This window comes from Lissotriton vulgaris, chromosome 1_1 (genome assembly GCF_964263255.1).
Source record: "Lissotriton vulgaris chromosome 1_1, aLisVul1.2, whole genome shotgun sequence".
In the NCBI taxonomy this organism is placed as follows: Eukaryota; Metazoa; Chordata; class Amphibia; order Caudata; family Salamandridae; genus Lissotriton; species Lissotriton vulgaris.
In genome coordinates this window covers 1,934,611,140-1,934,632,170 of record NC_141685.1, presented here as the reverse complement: position 1 = coordinate 1,934,632,170, position 21,031 = coordinate 1,934,611,140, and the positions used below count along the sequence as shown (strand labels likewise).

General features: G+C 40.7%; 1 protein-coding gene across 1 annotated transcript in view; it reads right to left on the bottom strand.

Moving 5' to 3' along the window:
• The window catches only part of PTPRQ (protein tyrosine phosphatase receptor type Q), a 1,452,710-nt gene that overhangs the window by 645,087 nt on the left and 786,592 nt on the right, over window positions 1–21,031 (bottom strand). The window contains exons 31-32 of the mRNA XM_086919596.1: window positions 3,419–3,526; window positions 599–880 (exon numbers count right to left, since the gene is read on the bottom strand). Of these exons, the coding sequence (XP_086775722.1) occupies window positions 599–880; window positions 3,419–3,526 (390 nt within the window). The remainder of the gene's footprint in view (window positions 1–598; window positions 881–3,418; window positions 3,527–21,031) is intronic.

Sequence of the window (21,031 nt, the reverse complement as noted above, 5' to 3'; positions counted from 1 at the left end):
GAATATTATGAAGTTCTTTATGAGTCATGCAATGTTCTCTTTTGCTGCTTGACAGTAGTGAATAAAGGTAATGCATAATGCTAGCCTCCTGTCCTGCCATAAATTTCTTGGTACAAAGTGACCCTGTCTTAACACTATCAGTGCGGCGCATTTTCCCGCTGTGCGCTGAAGATTTAAAAATCCTGTGGTTCACGACGAGCTCCGCTAGTCATGAGCGTACGAGAGGTGTACTTCATGACGAGCTGAGCTCGTCATCAGCGTCGAAGGGGATAATTATGAATATGCAGTAGAACAAACATAAAGTGTGTTCGGCAAAACTTGTACAAGAGCGTATACTGAAATTATAACAAGAAAATCACAAAAATGCAAAAGGAACCCAAAATAAGCATTTATAACGTAAAATAGCAATATCAATAGCAAAAAAATAATTCTTGCAATATATCATAAAAATTGTCTTATAAACCCATTCTAGTGCAATTAGATATCAAATATGCTGAACATCAGTGGTCTCAAAGAGTACTAACGAACATCTTCGACATTATCATTTCCAGTAATTACATTGTTGTATATGCTGTACGATAGAAAACATGTCACCTACCAGTTTCTAGAGTTCTTACAGGCAATGCAGATGTTGATTGATTTCCGTGTCCAATTCTTGTATAGGCTCTTACTGAAATGTTGTACAGTGTATATGGTTTAAGATAACTTAAAGTCATGGTTTTTGCGGATGTATTCTCGGCATGTAGGCCAGATGAGTTCCTGTAGAGCACTTCATAATGAGTGACTATGCCATTCGGCTCACTCGGGGCAGCCCATTCCAGACTGACGCTTCTTGCAGTAATCCCTATCAGCATTAGATTTAGGGGAGGAGAGCCGGGTTCTGAAAAGTTAAAAACCATAAAATATTGAAAATTGCTTTTTGTAACTTTAAATATATTCCACGAATTTCTACAATATGGAAACAAAAAATAAGAAACCAAGCAAATACAAAAAATTGTTTAGCTGCAGAGGACATTATAGAGTTTATTGAATTTATAAAGCATGTGAAGGCAAGCTCCTTACTTTATGTAACAGATGGATTAGTAGAGACAATCTGCGGAACAACCATTTTGAAGTGGAAGTAGTGTGTTTTTGCAATTTCCAGTCATGCTTTTAAATTCAGCATCCAAAACTGATGACTTTGGCAAAGTTAACAGCTTATCATTGGCAACTGACCAAAAACGTCAATTTACTGTACAAGATTCAGTATTCTATTATTGGATTATAAAAGTGTTTGATTGCTAACTGCTAAACTGGGTGTTACTTTTGTGTCAAAACTATGGTTGAGCACTGTACCAACTTTGAAGCTGGTAAGTAACTTTGAAGCCAAAGAAGGATACTTTTCTGGCAAATATGAAATCTACCAACTTCCCGGATGCAAACCATAATGTCTCTAGTATGCCTCAGACCATGCAACAAATCAGGAGACCCCAAGTCAGTGACAATAACCACAACCCACAAAAACTTCAAAGATGTCCCCTCAACAGCCATCAACAGCTCTCTGCATGCAGAATTCCCTAAAGTTCGAAACCACTCATTGATCACCCTCTGCTCAAGAAAGCCTATCTAGACCCAAAAGACCCTAACAAACACTTTCTCATCTTATTGATAAATTGGAAGTCAAACCATTGTGGCAAAACTAGTTATTGCAAACTCCAGTCACATTACTTTCTGCATTCTCCTGTATACTCAACAGTCCATTCAGCCCAAGTCACAGACTCAATGCTATAATAATCAAAGAATTGTGTGATCTGCTGGTAATAGCAAAGCTAGACGCTAACAGCATTCTCATATTGCTAGACATCTCCAGCATCTTTGACAAGGTGAAACACATCAACATGTTTTGTGCTGTAGGCATAATTTCAGACCCTTGTCTCAAATGGAGCAAATATGTCTGTCCTTTTCCTCCTTCCAATCTCTAACTTGCAGAGTCAAGGCTCATATATCATCATCAGCAGCAGCCGCAGCAGCAGCAGCAGCAGCTTTTAATATCCCCACACTCTTCAACCACCATCTGTATCAAGCCAAACTAGACTTATGATGCTGTGACCACCTCGCTTTCTACACCTATGCTGAAAATTCTCAAATACACCTGTGGGTTAAAGGGAAATATGAACAATTGTCATCTGTGTATTAAGACTGAATCCTAGATGAGACTTAAAGGCTCTAAAATGGAAATCCTAGTCCTAGAACCTCAGTATAACCTTATGAAGATAAGCCAATAAGCCCATTACCATTGGAGGCAAAAGACTGCCATTAAGTGTAAGATGAGAACCTAGGAGTCATGTGAAAAGTACACCATGATTTCAACGCCCAGATTAGAGTTGGGGCAAAATACCCTTTCTACTAATTAAAGCTCTTCAAAATAATTAGTGTTTACATCTGCAGAGAATTACCCCAGGGAAGCAGACCTTCTTGCCAATCTGCACTTTCACTACAGCAAGTCCTCAAAACCATCCTGTCAGTCCCAACTAAAAAGGCTTCCGATATTACAGAATATGGCAATATGCTCCATATCCTCCACTGACAAACTGGGAAGGTAGATTTTAATTTACAACACATTGTCTCACCTACAAAAGCTTTGACAGATCTGCCCCATATACCTTCTGAACAAAATCCAGAACTACCAATCCTCATGCTCGCTCTGATCTGTACATTAACATCTCATGGTCCTAAGGGACAGATGTATTGTCGTTTCAGATGCCAGCCTTTAGAACAGCCTTTAGAACAGCCTTCATCTGGACATACAGCCGCAGACAATCCTAGGCCAAACCGAAATCCATAATTTATTTTTTGATATACACATTGTACTTTACATAACGTGCTGCTATAAGCTCATTAACTAGTAAAACCTGAGCTACAGGGGTAAAATGTTTAGAGAGATACATATTCATTAAACATATATGTCTGGAGAAATGTTGAATATTCTCCTCCTAAGATGCCATTCCGTGTATGCTCAATACTCATGATAGGCTATCTGCATGCTTCTTCTTGCTAGAGCAGGGGTGGATGACTTTAGCCATGATCTGACCTGTTGCCATGTAACCTCATGCTACTTTTGAAACATCCTAAAGCAACTACATTTGCAATGGGTATTTAACAAAGACATACATGTAAGCTTGCTTTTGAAACTTTATAGTTAGTTCTGTAGCTATGAAAAGAATGATCTACAGGTTGCTTAGCGCTGTCTACATGATGACATGCCTGATGGTGATGACACACCTGACTACAATCGTGGTGAATATAGATGGCTCGCCAGCAACTGAACTGCTCTACTTTGGATTAACAACTGTATGCCAGGATTACTTCATGCTCTCGGTGACTGTATGTGTTAACAAATGAACACCTTTACTAAAAATGTGGTGAATTATGTACCTACCATCTTCAAGAGTCCTCACAAAAATATCATTCTCCTCTGACAAAGAACTTTCTCCTGCAGTTGTAGATGCAGTCACTCTCATTTTATAATCTGTGTATTTCTTTAAGTCTAGAAAAACAAAATGTAATTGGACACAACATGAATAATGGTCTGGATGTAACCAAAGTGTTCACAAATTCTCACTCCCAATCATTTGGATGAGTTAATGTGGAGAAGCTAAAGTTTTCATACATTTTGAGGTACATTTTGAGGCAATTACATCGACAATAATATTGACAAGCAGATGCAATAAGTCCAGTGGAACAGTTTCTGCCTCATTTTGTCAGTCTCCTCTTGAGCCCTAGTTGCAAGCATACAATTCATACAAAAAGAGGCTTATCAAACTTTACCCATGTGGGAGTGCTGTCAATGTAGATGGTATGATGCTCATATCTGTATACAAAGTGTGCCTGTTAACCGACATTTCACAGACATATAGACTGAATAGCTATTTGAGTAGCCAAGATCATGCAATATAAAACTAAGCGGAAACATAATAGAAACATATCTGAAACAGAAACAGACTTCTTTGAATGCACCTCACTTCAACTAACTATTTTTAAATTGAGCACACATGTGGGAACAGTGTGCCAAGAGGGGACGCATGTGGGTAATAATTATTTTGGGAAATAGTTTATAAAGAGTGAGCCTGTGTGAAACCGAGATGATATAGCTCAATAAGTAGGACAGAGTTCTGCAGTCAACTAAAACGTACACAAAACTTATGACTCCTAAATGGACTGCAGATTATTTTAACCACCATTCATAAAAGGACGCAGGAGTCAGGATTTGTAACTCTGTGCCACTATCATCAGGGTAATGCCAAAGCTCCTAAACTTCAGGTGTGACACAGGTGTATGCATATGTGCTGTGCTTCTTTATGATCTCATGGAGCCCTTGCTGCTATATGTATTTGATAAACACCTGTATCTCAGAACACAGGAAGTTGTCTGGACTGCAAACAGTGATAATAGCCCTGAGTGTGTGCTACTCATTCTTTTACTCTTCAACTCTAATTTACCTTATTTTAAATAAATGCTTATGGATTTCATGTTTATGTGGTTTCATGGGTGGAATGTTCTCTATCATGCTAGCCTCACATGTAGCAAATTCCACTCATGGATTCTCCACTGGAATTAGGCCCTTATAATTGGGTAAGACCTGTTGATGCATCAGACCCTTTGGCCCTAATCACCATATTTGATTATTTTATATTACCTCCCAACAAAAAATCTGTTTTTTGTGACAGTTGGAAGTTATTCTGACTAAAATCTGTGTACATTGGTGTTAGACTTGGGATCCTTGGCGTTACTTCCCATGACTTTTTGCCTCTATCTCCTGCATTTTTGACTCTGTACTGGATTATGTTTTGCTGACTTAGATGTTTTGGGCACTTTGCCACTGCTGATCAGTGTCAAAGGGCAAGTGTTCCCTGTGGAAATTGTGATTATGATTGGTTATCGATGATTGGCACATCTGATTTACTGGTAAGGCCCTAGTGAAATGCACTGTGTGTGCCCAGGGCCGGTACATCAAATGCTACTTTTGGGTTTGCAGCACTGGTAGTGACACCCACCTGAGTATCCCTTTCAAATGTGTTTCATGACCTGTGACTGCAGTATCTGTGCATGCAGGCTTTGACTGCAATGTCGACCTGGCAAGTGTACCCAATGACCAGGCCTTAACTTTCCCTTTTCTGACATGTAAGGCACCCCTAAGATAGGCCCATGGTTCCCCCATGGGCAGGGTGCAATGCATGTGGAAGGTAGGACATATCCTGGTGTATTTTACATGTCCTGATAGTGAATTACTGTCTATTCCGTGTTTCATTGTTGAAAGGCTGGCTGTCCTATAGGCTATCATTGGAGCTGCACTGTAACATTTTACATGTTTAACTTTCAATTAGAAATAGTTCGAGATTTGGGGCCAGATGTAGGTAAATCTCATTTACCGACTCTAAAATACCGAATTTTACCGATTCTGTATTTTAGATTTGGTAAAAGAGATGTAGGTAAAAATTAGGTAAAAAATACCGAATTGGTAGGATTCGGTATTTGCCATTGATTCCTATGGGCCTTGAGGCCCATAGGAATCAATGGCAAATACCGATTCGGTAATTACCGAATTGGTAAAATTATCGAATTGTCAAGGGGAACAGGGTGTCACTTTGACACCCTGTTGCACCCCTGATTCTGGCTTGTGTGTCATGTGACACACATACATGCCTTTAGGGCATGTATGTGTGTCACGTGGCACAGGTGTACATGCACAGATGTGCATGTACACAGGAATTCGGTATTTACCATCAAATAGTATTTGGTGGTAGATAACGAATTCTTAAGGGCCTGTGGCACTCTTTTTAGTGCCACCTACATATAGATTTACCGATTCGGTAAATTTAACGATTCGGTATTTTACCAAATCGGTAAATTTACCAAATCGGTAAATTTAACGATTCTGTAAATTTAAAGGCCCCTATAAGTCAAACACCAAATACCGGTCGGTAATGGCCGAAATCGGCTGTTACCAACCGGTATTTGGTGTCCTACATCTGGCCCTTGGAGCTTAAGCTCTCTGAAATCAGAATTTAATAACACATCTTTAGTAAAGGTGTTTTTTTTTAATTGTGTGTTTGAAAATTCCACTTTTAGAAACTGTACCTCTGCCTGTTTGTGTATTCATTGTCTGGTTTTGGAGTGAGAGGAGCTTCAGATGAGCATTAACTCTCGACATTCACAAGGAGGATTGAGGTGTGTCCTGCCTTTCCTGGGTGACTCATATCTAGGCTGAATAGACCTTTCTGCATTTAGAGTGGTGGGAGGGGTTTATACGAGCAATTGAATAAGCTGTATATGCTCTCCACAATGCTGTCTCCACCTCCAGTAGTGAAGATGGACCAGGGCGGACAGAACTGTTTTTTACTGAACTCAAAGACTATTGCAATAAGGATTACAAAAAGAAAATGGGGTTTAAATATTAGACCTACCTAAAACCCCAGAACTTTAGATCACTTCTGAAATCAAGAGGATCCTCTGGTAAGGAAGAAGAGCTGTAAGTATGAATACTGCCCCTTTGCTGTGTGTTGCTTTGCTAGGTTAACCTGCAGTTGCTGTTTCTGACAGGAAGAGTACAAAGACTGGAACTTTGCTGTGCATCTGCTTGTGAAGAATCTCCATGGGTTTGTGTGTGCTTGCCTCTTATTCTGAAGTCTCGGGAACACAAAGACCTCACCACCAGCTTCCTTGAACTGGGAGTTCTGACCTGCCAGGTGGTTCATGTTCCAATTCTGGGCCTCTGAAGGTTGTTCCTGTTGCTGGGAGCTGAAACAGCTTGAAGAAACTAAGAAAATCAACGTGCCGCCGTTCCAGTGCCTGTTTTTACGACGCAGCACTCCTGAGCGAGAGAAATTTCCATGCTCTGCTGCCATGAGTTTAAGTTTAAAATATTTATCAAGCGCAACGTACACCTGGGCGGTTTCTTGGCGCTAAATCTGTGTATGCAGCCAAAGAATCGACACAGCGCCTCCCAGTGGCTGAAAAATCGTCTGTACGCTGAGTCGTGTGCACCGATCTTACGGAGTATGAGATCACTGCATCGACTCCAACTAAGGTACTGTTGCGCTGCTGAAAGAATCTATGCATCGTCGGACCACGGCTAAAGAAATTGACGCAGCGCCTATGTGCCACCTCCACATCGACCTCCAGCGCATCCCAGATTTCAAAGCATTGCACATGTGCAGCAAGTTTTCTGAGGCTTCACCTACAGACCAGAACCGTCTTGGAATCGAAGCATCACTTCCTCCCACAGTTCGGATTCCAAGCATCACTTCTCTTGCGTGCAGCAAAACTGTTGCATCGCCTCCCCGAGGACTCAGGAAGTGACGTATCACTGTATTTTCTGGGGCTTCTCTTTTATGCTGCTGTTTTCTGTATTTTGACACATTTGAGGTATTTTGTGTAGACGTCACATGCTCATAATTTGCTATGGACAGAATTGCTTGAAACCTTTCAATAATCATAATTTGAATTGTATATGCTGACTTTTTGTCATTTTGGTCTTCTTTGGTTTAGATAACAATACTTTATTTTTCTAAACTGGTGTGGTGTCCATTTGTAATGTTTTCATTGTGTTACTGTGTGTCTGAGTGTAAAGACTTTACACATTGTCTTCGGGCTAAACAGGGCAACTCGTACCACACTACCAAGGAGGTGAGCAGGGGTTACATAAAGTGTGTAAATCCCTTATCCTGACTAGAAGCAAGGGTTCTTACTCGAACAAAGGTGCATGTCTCTGCCAACTAGAGATCCCCATTTCTAACAATTAAGTCAAACAAATCACTGCAATGTTCAGACATTTGTTCATGAGCAATTCATCCATCTCTGAAAAAGAAATTTCAGGCCAATAATATCAAGATTTTGTAAGACACAAATGCGTGCTGGTGCATTTTCCAATGGGTTTCTATGTAATATTAATAATAATAATAAAAAACAGTTGTATAGAGCAAAGTCTAATACTGTGTAACCTAGGCAGCTAGGAAATGATTGGGAAGCTATTGATAAATTCACGCTTAATATAGCACACAGCTGAAGAGTTTGTAACCTAGGCAGCTAGGAAATTAATAGAAAGCTATTGAAAAAGAAAGGTCTTTAATTTTTTTCTGAAAAACATATTGTAGGAGTCTTCTGCAAGGCTAGGGGGAGATCATTCCTAAGTTTGGATGCAAGATAGGCAAAGGGTCTGCCACTTTTTCTGGCTTTGCGAATTATAGGGGCCGGTAACTTCAAAATATTTTTGGATCTGAGCAACCTCGATTGATGGTAAGACTTAAATCAAGTCCTAATGTAAACTTGGCCTTTTTTTTATATAAAAGCCCTATAGACCAGGACAAGTGCCTTGAATGTGATGTGTTTAGACACTGGTAACCAGTGCAGATGTTTCAGATGAGGCGTGACTGACTGACAAATAGGAGTTCTAAGAATAATTATAACTGCTGCATTCTGAATATTCTAGAGTTTATAAATCAAGTACACAGGGAGTCCCAGGTGCAGGATATTGGCATTGTCCAGCCTTGATATGACTACTGAATGGACAACGGTCTTTCGGAAATTGTCCAGAACTGGGTGAAGCATTTTTTTGAGAAATTTGTTTCATGTAACAGATAGAATATATTTTTGAAATTTGAGGAGCAAATGATGCATTGGTGTTCAGTTTGATGCTCTATTTCTTGTTGTAAAAGAGGACATTGGTGCAGGCCCCAATTCTTCAGGCCACCATTAACTAAAGTCTGGGGAATCCTTTGTTCCAAAAAACTGAATTTCAGTACTTTCTGAATTTCATTGAAGACAATTTTGTCAGAAAAATTGCTTGGAGCAACAGCTAAGCAGTCTAGTGATAATATTCTTTTTCAGCCTGTAGGAACTCCTAGTGGAGAATTTTCTTCACACTATGGGCCTGATTACGAGTTTGGCTGTAATGGAACCACTGCTAAAACAGCATCGGAAACCAAGTCACTCAGCTGGTGGCCCTCCCACCGTATTATGATGCTGGTGGATTGCTGAAGCGAAAGATCCCTGGAACACCGCCGCCACCCATTCACCGTCCAACTCGATGGTGGTAGGGGACAAGCAGCTATCAGAAGGTAGTACAGAGATGTTCACAGCTGTTGGAATAACGAGTTGGCTTTTCGATGAGTCGACTGTGATGGGAAGACCGCCTGTTTTGGGTCGGTGAAATCGAAGGAGTTGGGGTGGAAACCCACCAATTTCTTTATTTTCCCTTCAGTCTTGGATCCCTTTCTCCAGGGATCCCCTTTCCTGCAGCAACTTGAGCCCGAAGAATACAGGGGGAGGGGGAAGTGGTGAAGTGCCTCAAGGTAGGTGGAAAGGTGTATGGGAATGAACATTTGAAAGTGAAATACCTTAAACTTAAGTAGCACCAAGACATATTCTGTTGTTGTGCTCCTAAAGGCTACACAATTTAACAAGGAAAATTAGAGGTTGAAACCATCTCAGCAAAATATGGATGTCTAGAGATGAATGAGGGGCTTGCAATATAGATTTAACCTGCTTACAGGAAACACACAAGTTATAAGGATGGAAGATTATTATAGCAGGTTGGTCATTATACTTTAGTTAATACATCTCAGAGAGTATGTATATTATGCTTTGTCATACCAGTCCATCATGGCAATTGGCAGGTGATTCACAAGGCATCCAGTACCAAAAGAAGGTAGCAACGGCTCAAATACAGTATGGGATTATAATGTCTACACATTGTACAACATACAGCCTTAACATAGATGATCTAAATATATTTAACTGCCTGAAAACTGGGCTAGTGGGCTATGACACTCGTCATCTGTGGTGATTTAAGTGCTCAATTGATAATCATACTCCAATCTGCAAAAAATGTTAGTTATCATGGTTGAATAGGAGATTACATTCTGGGTTAAGTTAAATCTATTGTCTTATTGATTTCTGGTGTGTTTTAAAAGGATTCCAGGTTATACATTTTATTCAGGTCCATATATAAAATACTCATATGCAGATTATTTATTAGTAGAAAAGGAGCTTATTATACAATCCAAATTCTATAAATATTCTAAAGTTACTTCTGATAATAACCCCCGTTTTTGGCATATGGGACTCACAATCTTCAGATACGAAGCAATAGTCTGATTTTTAATTGGACTTCATTGTTTGATCCATATTATCTTCACATGAGGCAAGGATTGGTCGCCAATGTTATGTTTTACAATATGGGCTCAGTTGCTCCCCATAGTTTGGGATGCCTCAGATCAGAGTAGTCATGTTAAGCTACTCGATCAATAAAGAAAAAATCTCTCACATGAATGAATCTTTGATAAGATCCCTCAGAAAGCACAAAATGTCAGTAAATAATTGCTCCAAAGACCGTGGTATGGAGAGATTATATTAACAAATCTGCCAGCCAACCACCAAAAATATATGGCTATAGTGAGTATTATGTTTTCTGTGTCAAAAATGCTAAAAGTGCCAAGGTTACTCTAGGTGATCAAATATTCAACGTTTTTTAGGAGTAATATAAAAAAGAATATACTGAAGACGATCAGTTTTCAGACAAACATTTTTTTGATCTTAAAACCACTCAGTTAAAAACTCTCTCAAGGGAAGGTTCAACGGTCCTTAATGATTCTACCTTTGACTAACAGATATAAATTACTATTGGTGATTTACCAGGAGGTAAGGTGGGAGAAGATGGAATGCCCAAAGAATTTCAGGAAGTTCTGAAGAGCATCATTATCCCATTTTTGTGGCAATCTGGCATAATACCTGATTCTTGAATACTGGTACATATAGTTTGGTTTTTGAAAAAAGATAAATATCTAAGAGCTGGATTGTATTGACCAATTTCGTTGAATAGCAGTGATGCAAAGATATTTTTGAATGTTTTGGCTGTAGTAGTACAGCTGATTTATTATGTTGTAGTTATCATCTTCTTTATTACCTCTCACTTCAAGATGTCTGAAAACAGTGCTGTATTCGTTTGGAGAGTAATTGTTCAAAAACCCTTAATAAGTAGATGATTGATAGCTCAAGATTGTGAATATAACAATATTACATGAATTATACATCATGATTCCATTTCAGAAGATAGGTTGTGGTAAAAGTGAAGGCAAGTATATGGTATGCATGTATAAGAGGTTTATAGAATTTGGCCATGACTAATTCTAAGTTATGTTGTTATCTGAATCAAGTAGGTTTGCATATTTATTTTTCTCTGTGCGTGCTCAGTTAATCAGTTATTCTTCGCAATATTGCCTGTTCCATACAACTTCACAGTTGTGTTAAAGCTTCCCTCTGTAGCCTACAGGTGTTGCAGAGGGTACATAACTATTTACCATTGATTGAGTGCAGTTTGAAGTGATTTTTAGGTCGAGCCTGGGCAACGCACTCGCTGCTCTGCGAAGCATGCTGTATTCAGGTATGGACTTTAAGCTCCGCCCACTCTTTGCCCACTCTCTGCCCAGATTTTTCATTGGCTTGTGTTACTGCCCTTTTTAAATGGTGGGGTCTGATTTATTGATAGGCTTTTAGTCCCTCCTTAGTACCTCCCTGTCTTCTGCCGTTACATCCCATTAGGACTGGCCCTTTTACATGTGTCCTAACTCAGGAGCTTTCATTAGACATTTGGAGAACTATTTACTTAATTAATATTGACATGACTAGTGGGATGCCAGCAATGGCAGCCGCTTCTATGTATTAGCAGCGCGCAATGCATGCTTTCACTGTGTCTGTCTCCCTCAACACTTGCGGGACACTGGAAATGGCAGCCCCTTCTATGTATTGGTAGCTCGCCATGCGAACTTTCACTGTGGCTACCCCCCAGCACTTGCGGGATGCTGGCAATGGCGGCAGCTTCTATATAGTAGCAGAATGCCATGCACACTTTCACTGGGGCTGACCCCCCAGCACTCACGGGATGCCTGCAATGCAGCTGCTTCTATGTACCAGCGTGCCATGCATGCTTTCACTGTGGCAATGCAATAGGTCTCGCATTTGCGAGCGTTTGAGCATTTGGCATTGTAAATGACAATGCCTTTAATTTATAGGCTGTTTTTTAAAACATAAATAAAAGGCATTGTTATTTACAATGCAAACAGCTTAAACTCTCGCATATGCAAGACCTATTGCTTTGAAAATGCTTGTTCCCAAAGCAATCAAAATACAAAGCCATTATTTTCATGGTTGAAAGTGACTAGAATCTTAAACCTTTCATTATCGTAGCTGTACGGTGCAATGTTCACATTGTCTCAGATTCCTTCATTGGCAGCTGCTAAAGAAAAGCTTTGCTAGGAAGGCAAGGCAAGGCATAGCTGTGAAATACATGGGCCTCCCCAGATATTACAGACTGTGCTGGATCACTCAGGATCACAGAAGAGCCTGCGGTGTCAGGTGACACAGCGTGCTAGATTTTGACTTCCGAGGCTAATCTCGCTCTTTGTCATTTGTTACAAGCCAGCATCACTTTTAGGTCCTCCAGCAACCATGATTTAAAAAATAGGTTTAATAACAGACATATTTGTCTGGGTTTAGTGCTATATGAACATACAGTATTCGTGATCAGTGGTGCTGGAATAATTTTCAGAGTGGGGGTGCTGCCTTTATTGTTATATCACTGAAGTCATAGGCATTGTGAAAAACCGAAGCATCATACAAAAAAACAAGTGTAGCTGCAATGTCACGCCCATTAAGCAGGAGAGGGATAAGGGTGCGGTATGTAGCTGATGGTGCATTTTAGAGTACTGGTGAGGTAGCACACTGTCAATTACTGGCAGTACATTTTCCGTTGAAATGGTCAATAAATTTGCACAGACATACCGTTTTACTGGTGAAACTACATAGCGCAAAAATAGTAATGTTTGGAAATCGGTTTTCATAAAATATTGATCATTTGCACATCACCAAGTTAAGTGTCTTGATTAGTTTTGACTCTACTAAAATCTTTGTTCCTATCACACTTCATTATTACAGCAAGGTGCTCCATTTGTGCTCTCCTAATTGCTGATAAAATGTGAAATATGTATATAATTCATTTACTGATGTTTAAATGTGTGTTAGAAAACAACTGACACCCTACAGCCTTTCCATTCAATTAAATTCCTGTACCTCAGCAGGATTGTCACCTGGATCACTTTTACCTATGCTTGTGATGCTAAGTCAAGTAATGCTGCACATCAGTGTCACAAAAACACAATGTGACACATCATAATACTAAACTCATGCAACTTAATTCACCGAAAAGGTGAATGAATCCACCAACATCTGGAGTTTATGCCTAGCATTATTTGAGGTTAGAAGTGTTTTCAGTATTCTAACATATCACCCTTACACTTGCTTAAATTATGCATGTCTTAAGTCTATTTGCAAACACGGGCATGGCATTTTGTTTTCCTAACTTTGAGTGTACATTTGTGGATGTGTGCCTACACTATATATTGCATCCTCTATGAATGTATATTGTGAGGGAAACCTTTCAGCGCTATAAATATTTTCCTCTAAATGGCTCTCCTTTCTACCCACAAACTGGAGAACTAGGACATTCAGGAGAAATTATACATGCTCTTTTCATTTATGCCTTGACTATTTAAGTGTACATTAGATATGCAAATAGTTTGGGTGTTTTTTTAAATTAGTTTGCACAGTAATTTCTCTGGTGCTCACAGGTCAGGCGTGAAGTATGTTCCTGAATTACAGTTGGGACACAAAGGTATTCTGCATGGTTAGAACTCCGACAATTCTGCTGGTGCTGCTGGTCTCTGTGAGTCCTACCCTGGCCTGAGGTGCCCCCTTCAAGCTCTGGGCCTCAGAAGTGGGTTCTACAGATGTTTTCATCACCTGCAACTCCTTGGCCTCTAAAATCAGACTTTTGGGTTGTACGCAAATGGGCCTGTTAGCACTGGGAATGCACTGCTCACTTGAAGGATCGGCGCAAGCTGCCACAGCATCGTATCCACACACAGCAGGCATAGTCACCCACGACCGCGAGGCCCCGTCTTCCATCTGCAAACCCTGGCTGACTCTTCACACCCACAGAATCATCGCTAGCGATGCTCCTCTTTCTCCCAGTAACTACTAAGCACTGTTTTTGGTATATACTTTGACATTCCATAACTCCAGTTATACTTATTGGAATTTTTGGTCTTTTTTATTCATAAAAATATAAGCGATATTTGAACCTTGTGTGGAGTCTTCTTGTGGTGTATTCATTGTGTTACTGTGTCTGGGTTGCACAAATACTTTACACATTGCCTTTGTAGATAAACCTGATCGCTCTGTGCCAAGCTAGAAGAGGGTGAGTACAGGTTATCTTAATTTGTATCTGGCTTAACCTGACTAGAGGGGTGGTTCTTGCCTGGACTGGATGCATACCTTAGCCAACCAGGAACTCCAATGGTACGCAAATGGGCCTGTTAGCACTGGGAATGCACTGCTCACTTGAAGGATCGGCGCAAGCTGCCACAGCATCGTATCCACACACAGCAGGCATAGTCACCCACGACCGCGAGGCCCCGTCTTCCATCTGCAAACCCTGGCTGACTCTTCACACCCACAGAATCATCGCTAGCGATGCTCCTCTTTCTCCCAGTAACTACTAAGCACTGTTTTTGGTATATACTTTGACATTCCATAACTCCAGTTATACTTATTGGAATTTTTGGTCTTTTTTATTCATAAAAATATAAGCGATATTTGAACCTTGTGTGGAGTCTTCTTGTGGTGTATTCATTGTGTTACTGTGTCTGGGTTGCACAAATACTTTACACATTGCCTTTGTAGATAAACCTGATCGCTCTGTGCCAAGCTAGAAGAGGGTGAGTACAGGTTATCTTAATTTGTATCTGGCTTAACCTGACTAGAGGGGTGGTTCTTGCCTGGACTGGATGCATACCTTAGCCAACCAGGAACTCCAATGCTAACAACCAGCATAAAACTTCAAAGCACCAGACCCTAAATCATATTTGGTGTCTGAAAATGGACTATAGGAAGAAGATGTTGAGATCCCAAACATAGTCATCTGTCAATCAACCAGATGGGCCATGTGAGGAGGGGAAGATCTGAAAGACTTCTGCCTGTCACAAGGACTGGGAGCCAAGGCATTCTATTCTCCCTGCTGCATAACGGGACATCACTGAGGGAAACTTAGACCACCTGCTCTAGAGCTTGAGAACCAGCACGTCTGCTTGCCAAAACCAATGGGCCCTATGAGGGAGAGGGGAGAAATGGAGTAAGCGAGATTCATTTGGGAGCCCAACCAACAGGAATTCCGGTGTGAGGAGATGGCTGCTGCACCAATCGAGTCATTGCCTATGTTTGGAAAGCTGTAAGCAGAGAGCTGTGCTAGGGTAGTAAAGCCTGCGCGGCAACTGTTATGGTGAACCCATTTGCTAGGAGGGGCTGCTATAAAAGGATTGCTGGATTAAAAGTGCCGAGGTCTGTGCGGAACCTAGCGCTGACCCTGAACGCTAGGAGGGGCCACCATGGTAGAGACTTCTGTGTGGTGAGAGATGGCAACGTGGCTGGTGTGTGGTGGTACGGCAATCCTGTATGCCAGATGGGGCTGCCTCTATCAAGGCATGCTGTGGATCGGGCCATCACCTGAAAACTGTGACTTGCAGGACCTGTAGGTCACCATCAAAGATTGTGGTCCGTGAACTGAGGAGGATGCAGTGAGACCATCACCACATACCTAGGATCCCGCTGGGAGCATCAGAATTGACTCCAACCATCAGACCTACCATGCAGGAGGAGCACCAGAACATCTTCAATAGCTGCTGGATCCAGCCAGGTCGGCCGAGGAGAGAGCGTCAGTGTGCCTAGGGCTCCTGCACCTCCCACATGCAACTGACTCTTTCACCAGGACCAGAGCAGTGTGAGTACCTCTGGTCGGGCCACCCACTGAGGCACTGCATGCTTTCTCACAGCTGCAGTGGATAAGACGGGTTTAGGTTTTAATGATTGCATAACTTGGTAGCACCCACATTGCTAGGAAACACCACAATCAATCAGACAGTCATTAACATTCATGCTTTGGAGTACTTATCAGATCAGAAGAAGACACAGATAAAAACCATAATGCATGGTGCAATAATGACAGAATATGTACGTGGAAAGGCAAACCTATGAAGCCTGATTGTACAAAACAAACAATGCATTTTTCTGGAAAACGTTGAACTCCGAAAACATTAGACCCCGATAGGGTGAAAATGCGCCAGCGATTGGTTGGATCTCATTATCCAAACAGCCAAAAAACTCACTGATGCATTATTAATAAAGACAAAAACAAGTGAAGCAGCTCTTAAGACTCAGGTGACAATTTCTGAAATGTAAAAGCAGCTTGAAGAGGTAATAAGACCTAAAATAAATGCAAAGAGTTTCTTACACAATCTAAAATAGCAAAGTTCCAGAAGGACTTAAAAAGATTTTCACTGGGGGGAGTATTCCCTTTCTCAAAATCTGATTACCAACCAAAACAATCAGATAGATCACACAACTCACCAGGGGAAAACTCATTAAACAATTCTGACAGTAGTGAGTATGAGCGTCTCAAGAAAGAAAAGGTGGGAGGGGAAGAGGCCATCAGCAATGGCACCAACACATTTTTGGACCACCATCGAACAAACCATTTTTTGGATGGCATCCATTCATGCACCAACCAAACCCATTCCTTCCAAATCAGAACTGGATTTTGCAACCAACACTGTTTTTAGGCAGGGGCAGAAGAAGAAAAGGAAAGAAGAGAGGACAAAGGGTACAATGGCAAAATACAACAGGCAAACAGAATGCTGAGACCACCAACAAGCAGGTGTGAGCAAACCGTGAATATTTTGTGATAAACCTTAGCGACATACACTTTACTGAGACACAGAAAACGTATTAAACAAAGGATTACAATATGTGCCAACCCCCAGACCAGATGTTTTCAAAATCCATAAAGAAGTTGCCACTTTTTTTCAAATAATACGGCTGAAGTCTGCAGGCAAAGAACCCAAAGAAAGTGATGACGACACAAACACTGGTTTAAAGAAATAATGAAGATTTAACCCTCTTGTAGGAACTATGCCATATAAATTACTAGCTTTTGAACAAGCAGTAGAAAGGGAAATTGATCAACCAAATGATGAACCTACCCAAGCATGTCATGATCTTGAAAAAATAGAGCTGGAGTAGTTAAGAGAGTTATGCACCCTCCAATCTGTAATAATAAAACCAGCAGATAAAGGAAGTCCTATTGTGATTCCAATACAGACATACTGAGATGAATGTAAAACACTTCTATTTAATTCAAGAAATGACAAAATCCTTGAAAGAAATACCACATTGTATACGTGGTCAAGAATGCAGAAAAAAGACTAGATTACAAAGCAAGAAGTAGATTTTCCTGAGTGAAAAAAAGACACAAATATCATACGTTTATATACTACCAAAAGTACATAATGGAGAAACAGAAGAACATTTTCAAATGGCATATAATCAATAAGATCGACAATTGTGTGAAAAATACAGGATCTAGGTTGCTTTGTTTTGAAAAATGCTGGATTTACTAATTGAAAACCAGCTCGCAGGGACTGAATTATGAAGTCTGTTGGAATCAATTATGCAACAGATGAGGATAATTAATCAAATGAACCTGCTTATACAGATTCAAACATTAATCGATAAACAAGACAGGCGGGATCCTTTATCTCATATGCCTCTCCCATATAGCACTCCAAACATTGCATTCTTTGATATTACAATAGACATTAATGCAGATGTTGGACCTGGCCCTTTTTGCAGGGTTTTTCCCCTAACTTTTTGCCTTCCTCCACCTAGTTTCCTGACCCACTTTTTGTTGGTTTTAGGACTCTAGGCACGTTACCACTGCTAATCATTGCAATACCGCATGTGCTTTCTTCTCTGAAACATGGTATGCATGTTTTACACCTGTTTGGCATACTTGATTTACATGTAAGTCACGTATACAGTGGTATACTATATACCCAGTGCCTGTAAATTGAATGCTACTAGTGGGCTTGTAGCACCTCTTGGGCCACCCACAGATATAACCATTAAAATCTGTCTCAATCCTACCACTGCAATGCCTGTGTGCACAGTTTACAACCACTCTGGCTCAACATTTAAAACGACTTGCCCCAACCTTCAACCACCCTTTTGTTACACATAGGTCACCCCTAAGGTAGGCCCTAGGTGGCCCTATCAGCAGGGTGCAGTGTAAGCAAATGGTAGGGCATGTGCCTTTATTGTGAGGCATGTCCTGGATGGTTTCTCACTGCTGGGAGGCCTACTCCTCTCATAAGCTACCAGTGGAAATTCCCTTATGTACTTTTAAGCGGTCATTCCTGATCTCAAAGGAGTAGTGTTGCCATGATTGGTATGTTTGGAATAGTTATGATAAATCCTGCTTACTGGTGTCGTTGGATTTTATATTGCTCTTTCAGAGATGCCACTTTTAGAAAGTTTTACCTCATGACGAGTGTGGTGTGTAGCACACACCAGTTGCTCATATTTTCTTATGGTGGTTCTTTTATATTTGTGAAGGTTCATGCTTTCACAAAACCAGCTTCTGTGGTTATTTTGTTAATTTATAATCTATAGCAAACAACTTCCATAGCCTCTTGTGAATTCAAGGGGCACATCTGATACTTTACTAACTTTTTCTACATGTTAGCTCCACCATGTGTATCTGGTTTGTCAATGGATGCATTTTTGATCACTTTTTCTAATTACTTTCAGGCACATCCATCCTCCATTTTTGCGAGCGCAAATGGTGTGAATGGCAAAAATCGTCCGTTTGTGCCCGCAAAATGGGCATTTGTGCTGCATCAAGGTTAAAGGCACTAGCAATTTGAGAATTTGCAATTAATTGTGATTTCTCAAATTGCAATTGCATTTAAGGAATCACAAATTACGATTCCTTAAATGCAATGCAAGAACTACTTTAAAAAAGCAATTTCGTTACTAGAGGGCACAAATTACCATCAAGTTGACCTTGATGGTAATTTGTAGGTTACACATACACATCCCCTTGGGGCATGTGTGTGCGCAACATGTGTGCACAGAGCAATTTCAGGGGTGCAACAGGGTATGCTTTTGACACCCTTGCACCCTTGAAATTGCATGGGCAATTTGTGAGTACCTATTGGTACTTGTAAATTGCGCATGCAATCTCTCATTCATTCCTATGGGCCTATGGGCCCATAGGAATGAATGGGAAGGCATTCCTTAATTGCAAGTCGCAATTTGCGAGTCGCAATTAAGGAATGTTTTGGAATCATAGCTAATTTTTTAGCGATTCCTACATGCATAGGCTTTTGCAATTCCTTATTTGCGGTTCCTTAATAATCACAATTAAGGAATCACAAAAGCCTACATTGATGCATGTGCCTGTTTATTTGTTGTCGACTGATCATTCATATGCCACTAACTTTTGCATTTGTTATATGTGAGGTAGCATGCTATCTTCAATATGTTTTGAACGCTATGTTGTGTACCGTGCCATCTTTATTGTGTTCTCAGCAACATATCTTCAATATGTTTTCAGTGATATGTCATTGGTATTTATGAATGTCATGTTTCTTTAATTTTGATCTTTGCCACATGTCATCACATATTTGGTGTTCTGGAACTGTTCCCTCTTTTCAATACTGCTTCACATAATCAGGAATCACTCTCATGTATCCTCGATTATTTTTTTACATTTCCTCTCATGGCCATTTATGTTGTATGTAATTATAGCATTGTACACTATGCATTGTGACAGCAATTTTCCAAGTTATAGATTCCCCTGACGAAGGGCTGTGATTTGAAGCCCGAAATGCATTGGGAGTTACATCGAAGGAATGTTTATCATCTTCCCATGTAAGAATGTTGAAATTACCGGCAGTTCAATAAATATTTGAACAATCAACTGTCCACACTTCATTTTGGTTTCACAAGATGGTCTTTGATTAACGTTGATCTGTCACCATGTTAAATACAGTTTATTGTTTTTAGAAATTCGACAATTATTTGTGTCCCATTGTGCTAACACTCATGTAGAGTGACACCTTTGTAGTGTACCCGATGTCTAGGACAATCTCCTAGGTTTTGTTTCATTTTGTGCATAAGGAGGCTTTTTCGGAACCTCCTCTGAAGCTGCACACAGTAAGTTATTACTTTTGGTGTATATGGTTGATTTTGTTTACTGTTGTCATTTACAAGTGAATCAGGCCGTATTTGTTTGTATTCACTTTTAGAAAGTAGGCATTCCTCTAATTATGACTCTTTGTGCTATGCAGCCTGACTCCAATCCACGGATGGGCCTGGGTGACAGCTACACTTTGTGTATACTTTCCAGACAGCCATAACATAGGAAGGGTTGTGTGTGACAGGGCTTACATCTGCATTCATCTGCATACTGATGGTCTTCTTGGGCTGGGAGAGGGAGAGGGCGTTCAGACATTACAATTGTATAGGTTGTGTCCTGCCCTCACACAATGGGCTGATTTAAGCACCCTACTGATTTCTAGAGCCAGTGCTGGGTTGAAAGGGATTGTGTACACTTTTAAAGCTTCTTTTGAAATCCCCCCCTTGAACAAATACAATTTTGAGTATAAGTCCAGGGACTCTGACCCCATGTTCTTACATAATATATGGAGCTTGTAACCAAACGCTGCTGGCTCTACAATCAGCACATTGCCAGAGGATTGCTGTGCTGCCAGGAGGGACCGCCATTGGGATTACTTGCTTTGTTGTGCTGGCCTGCCTGTTAGGCTCCTGGAGAAACTGCCACTTTACAAACTGCCTGTATGTGCTGGCCATTTGCCTGTTCTCTGCTCTGGTGCCCCACTAGAGTTCTCAAGGGGCTTGTTGGCTTAGCCCCCTGTCTCAGGGTCACAAAAGACTGTGCCATGCTTCTGCCATGAGATCAGCCATCTGATAGTGTCAGCAGGGCCTGCTCTCTATCGACACCTCCTGTCAGGTTCCCAGCATGCCCTGGGAAGCACTGAGGTGCATGTGCCTCTGTCAAGATTGGGCACCTTGGGCTGTGCAA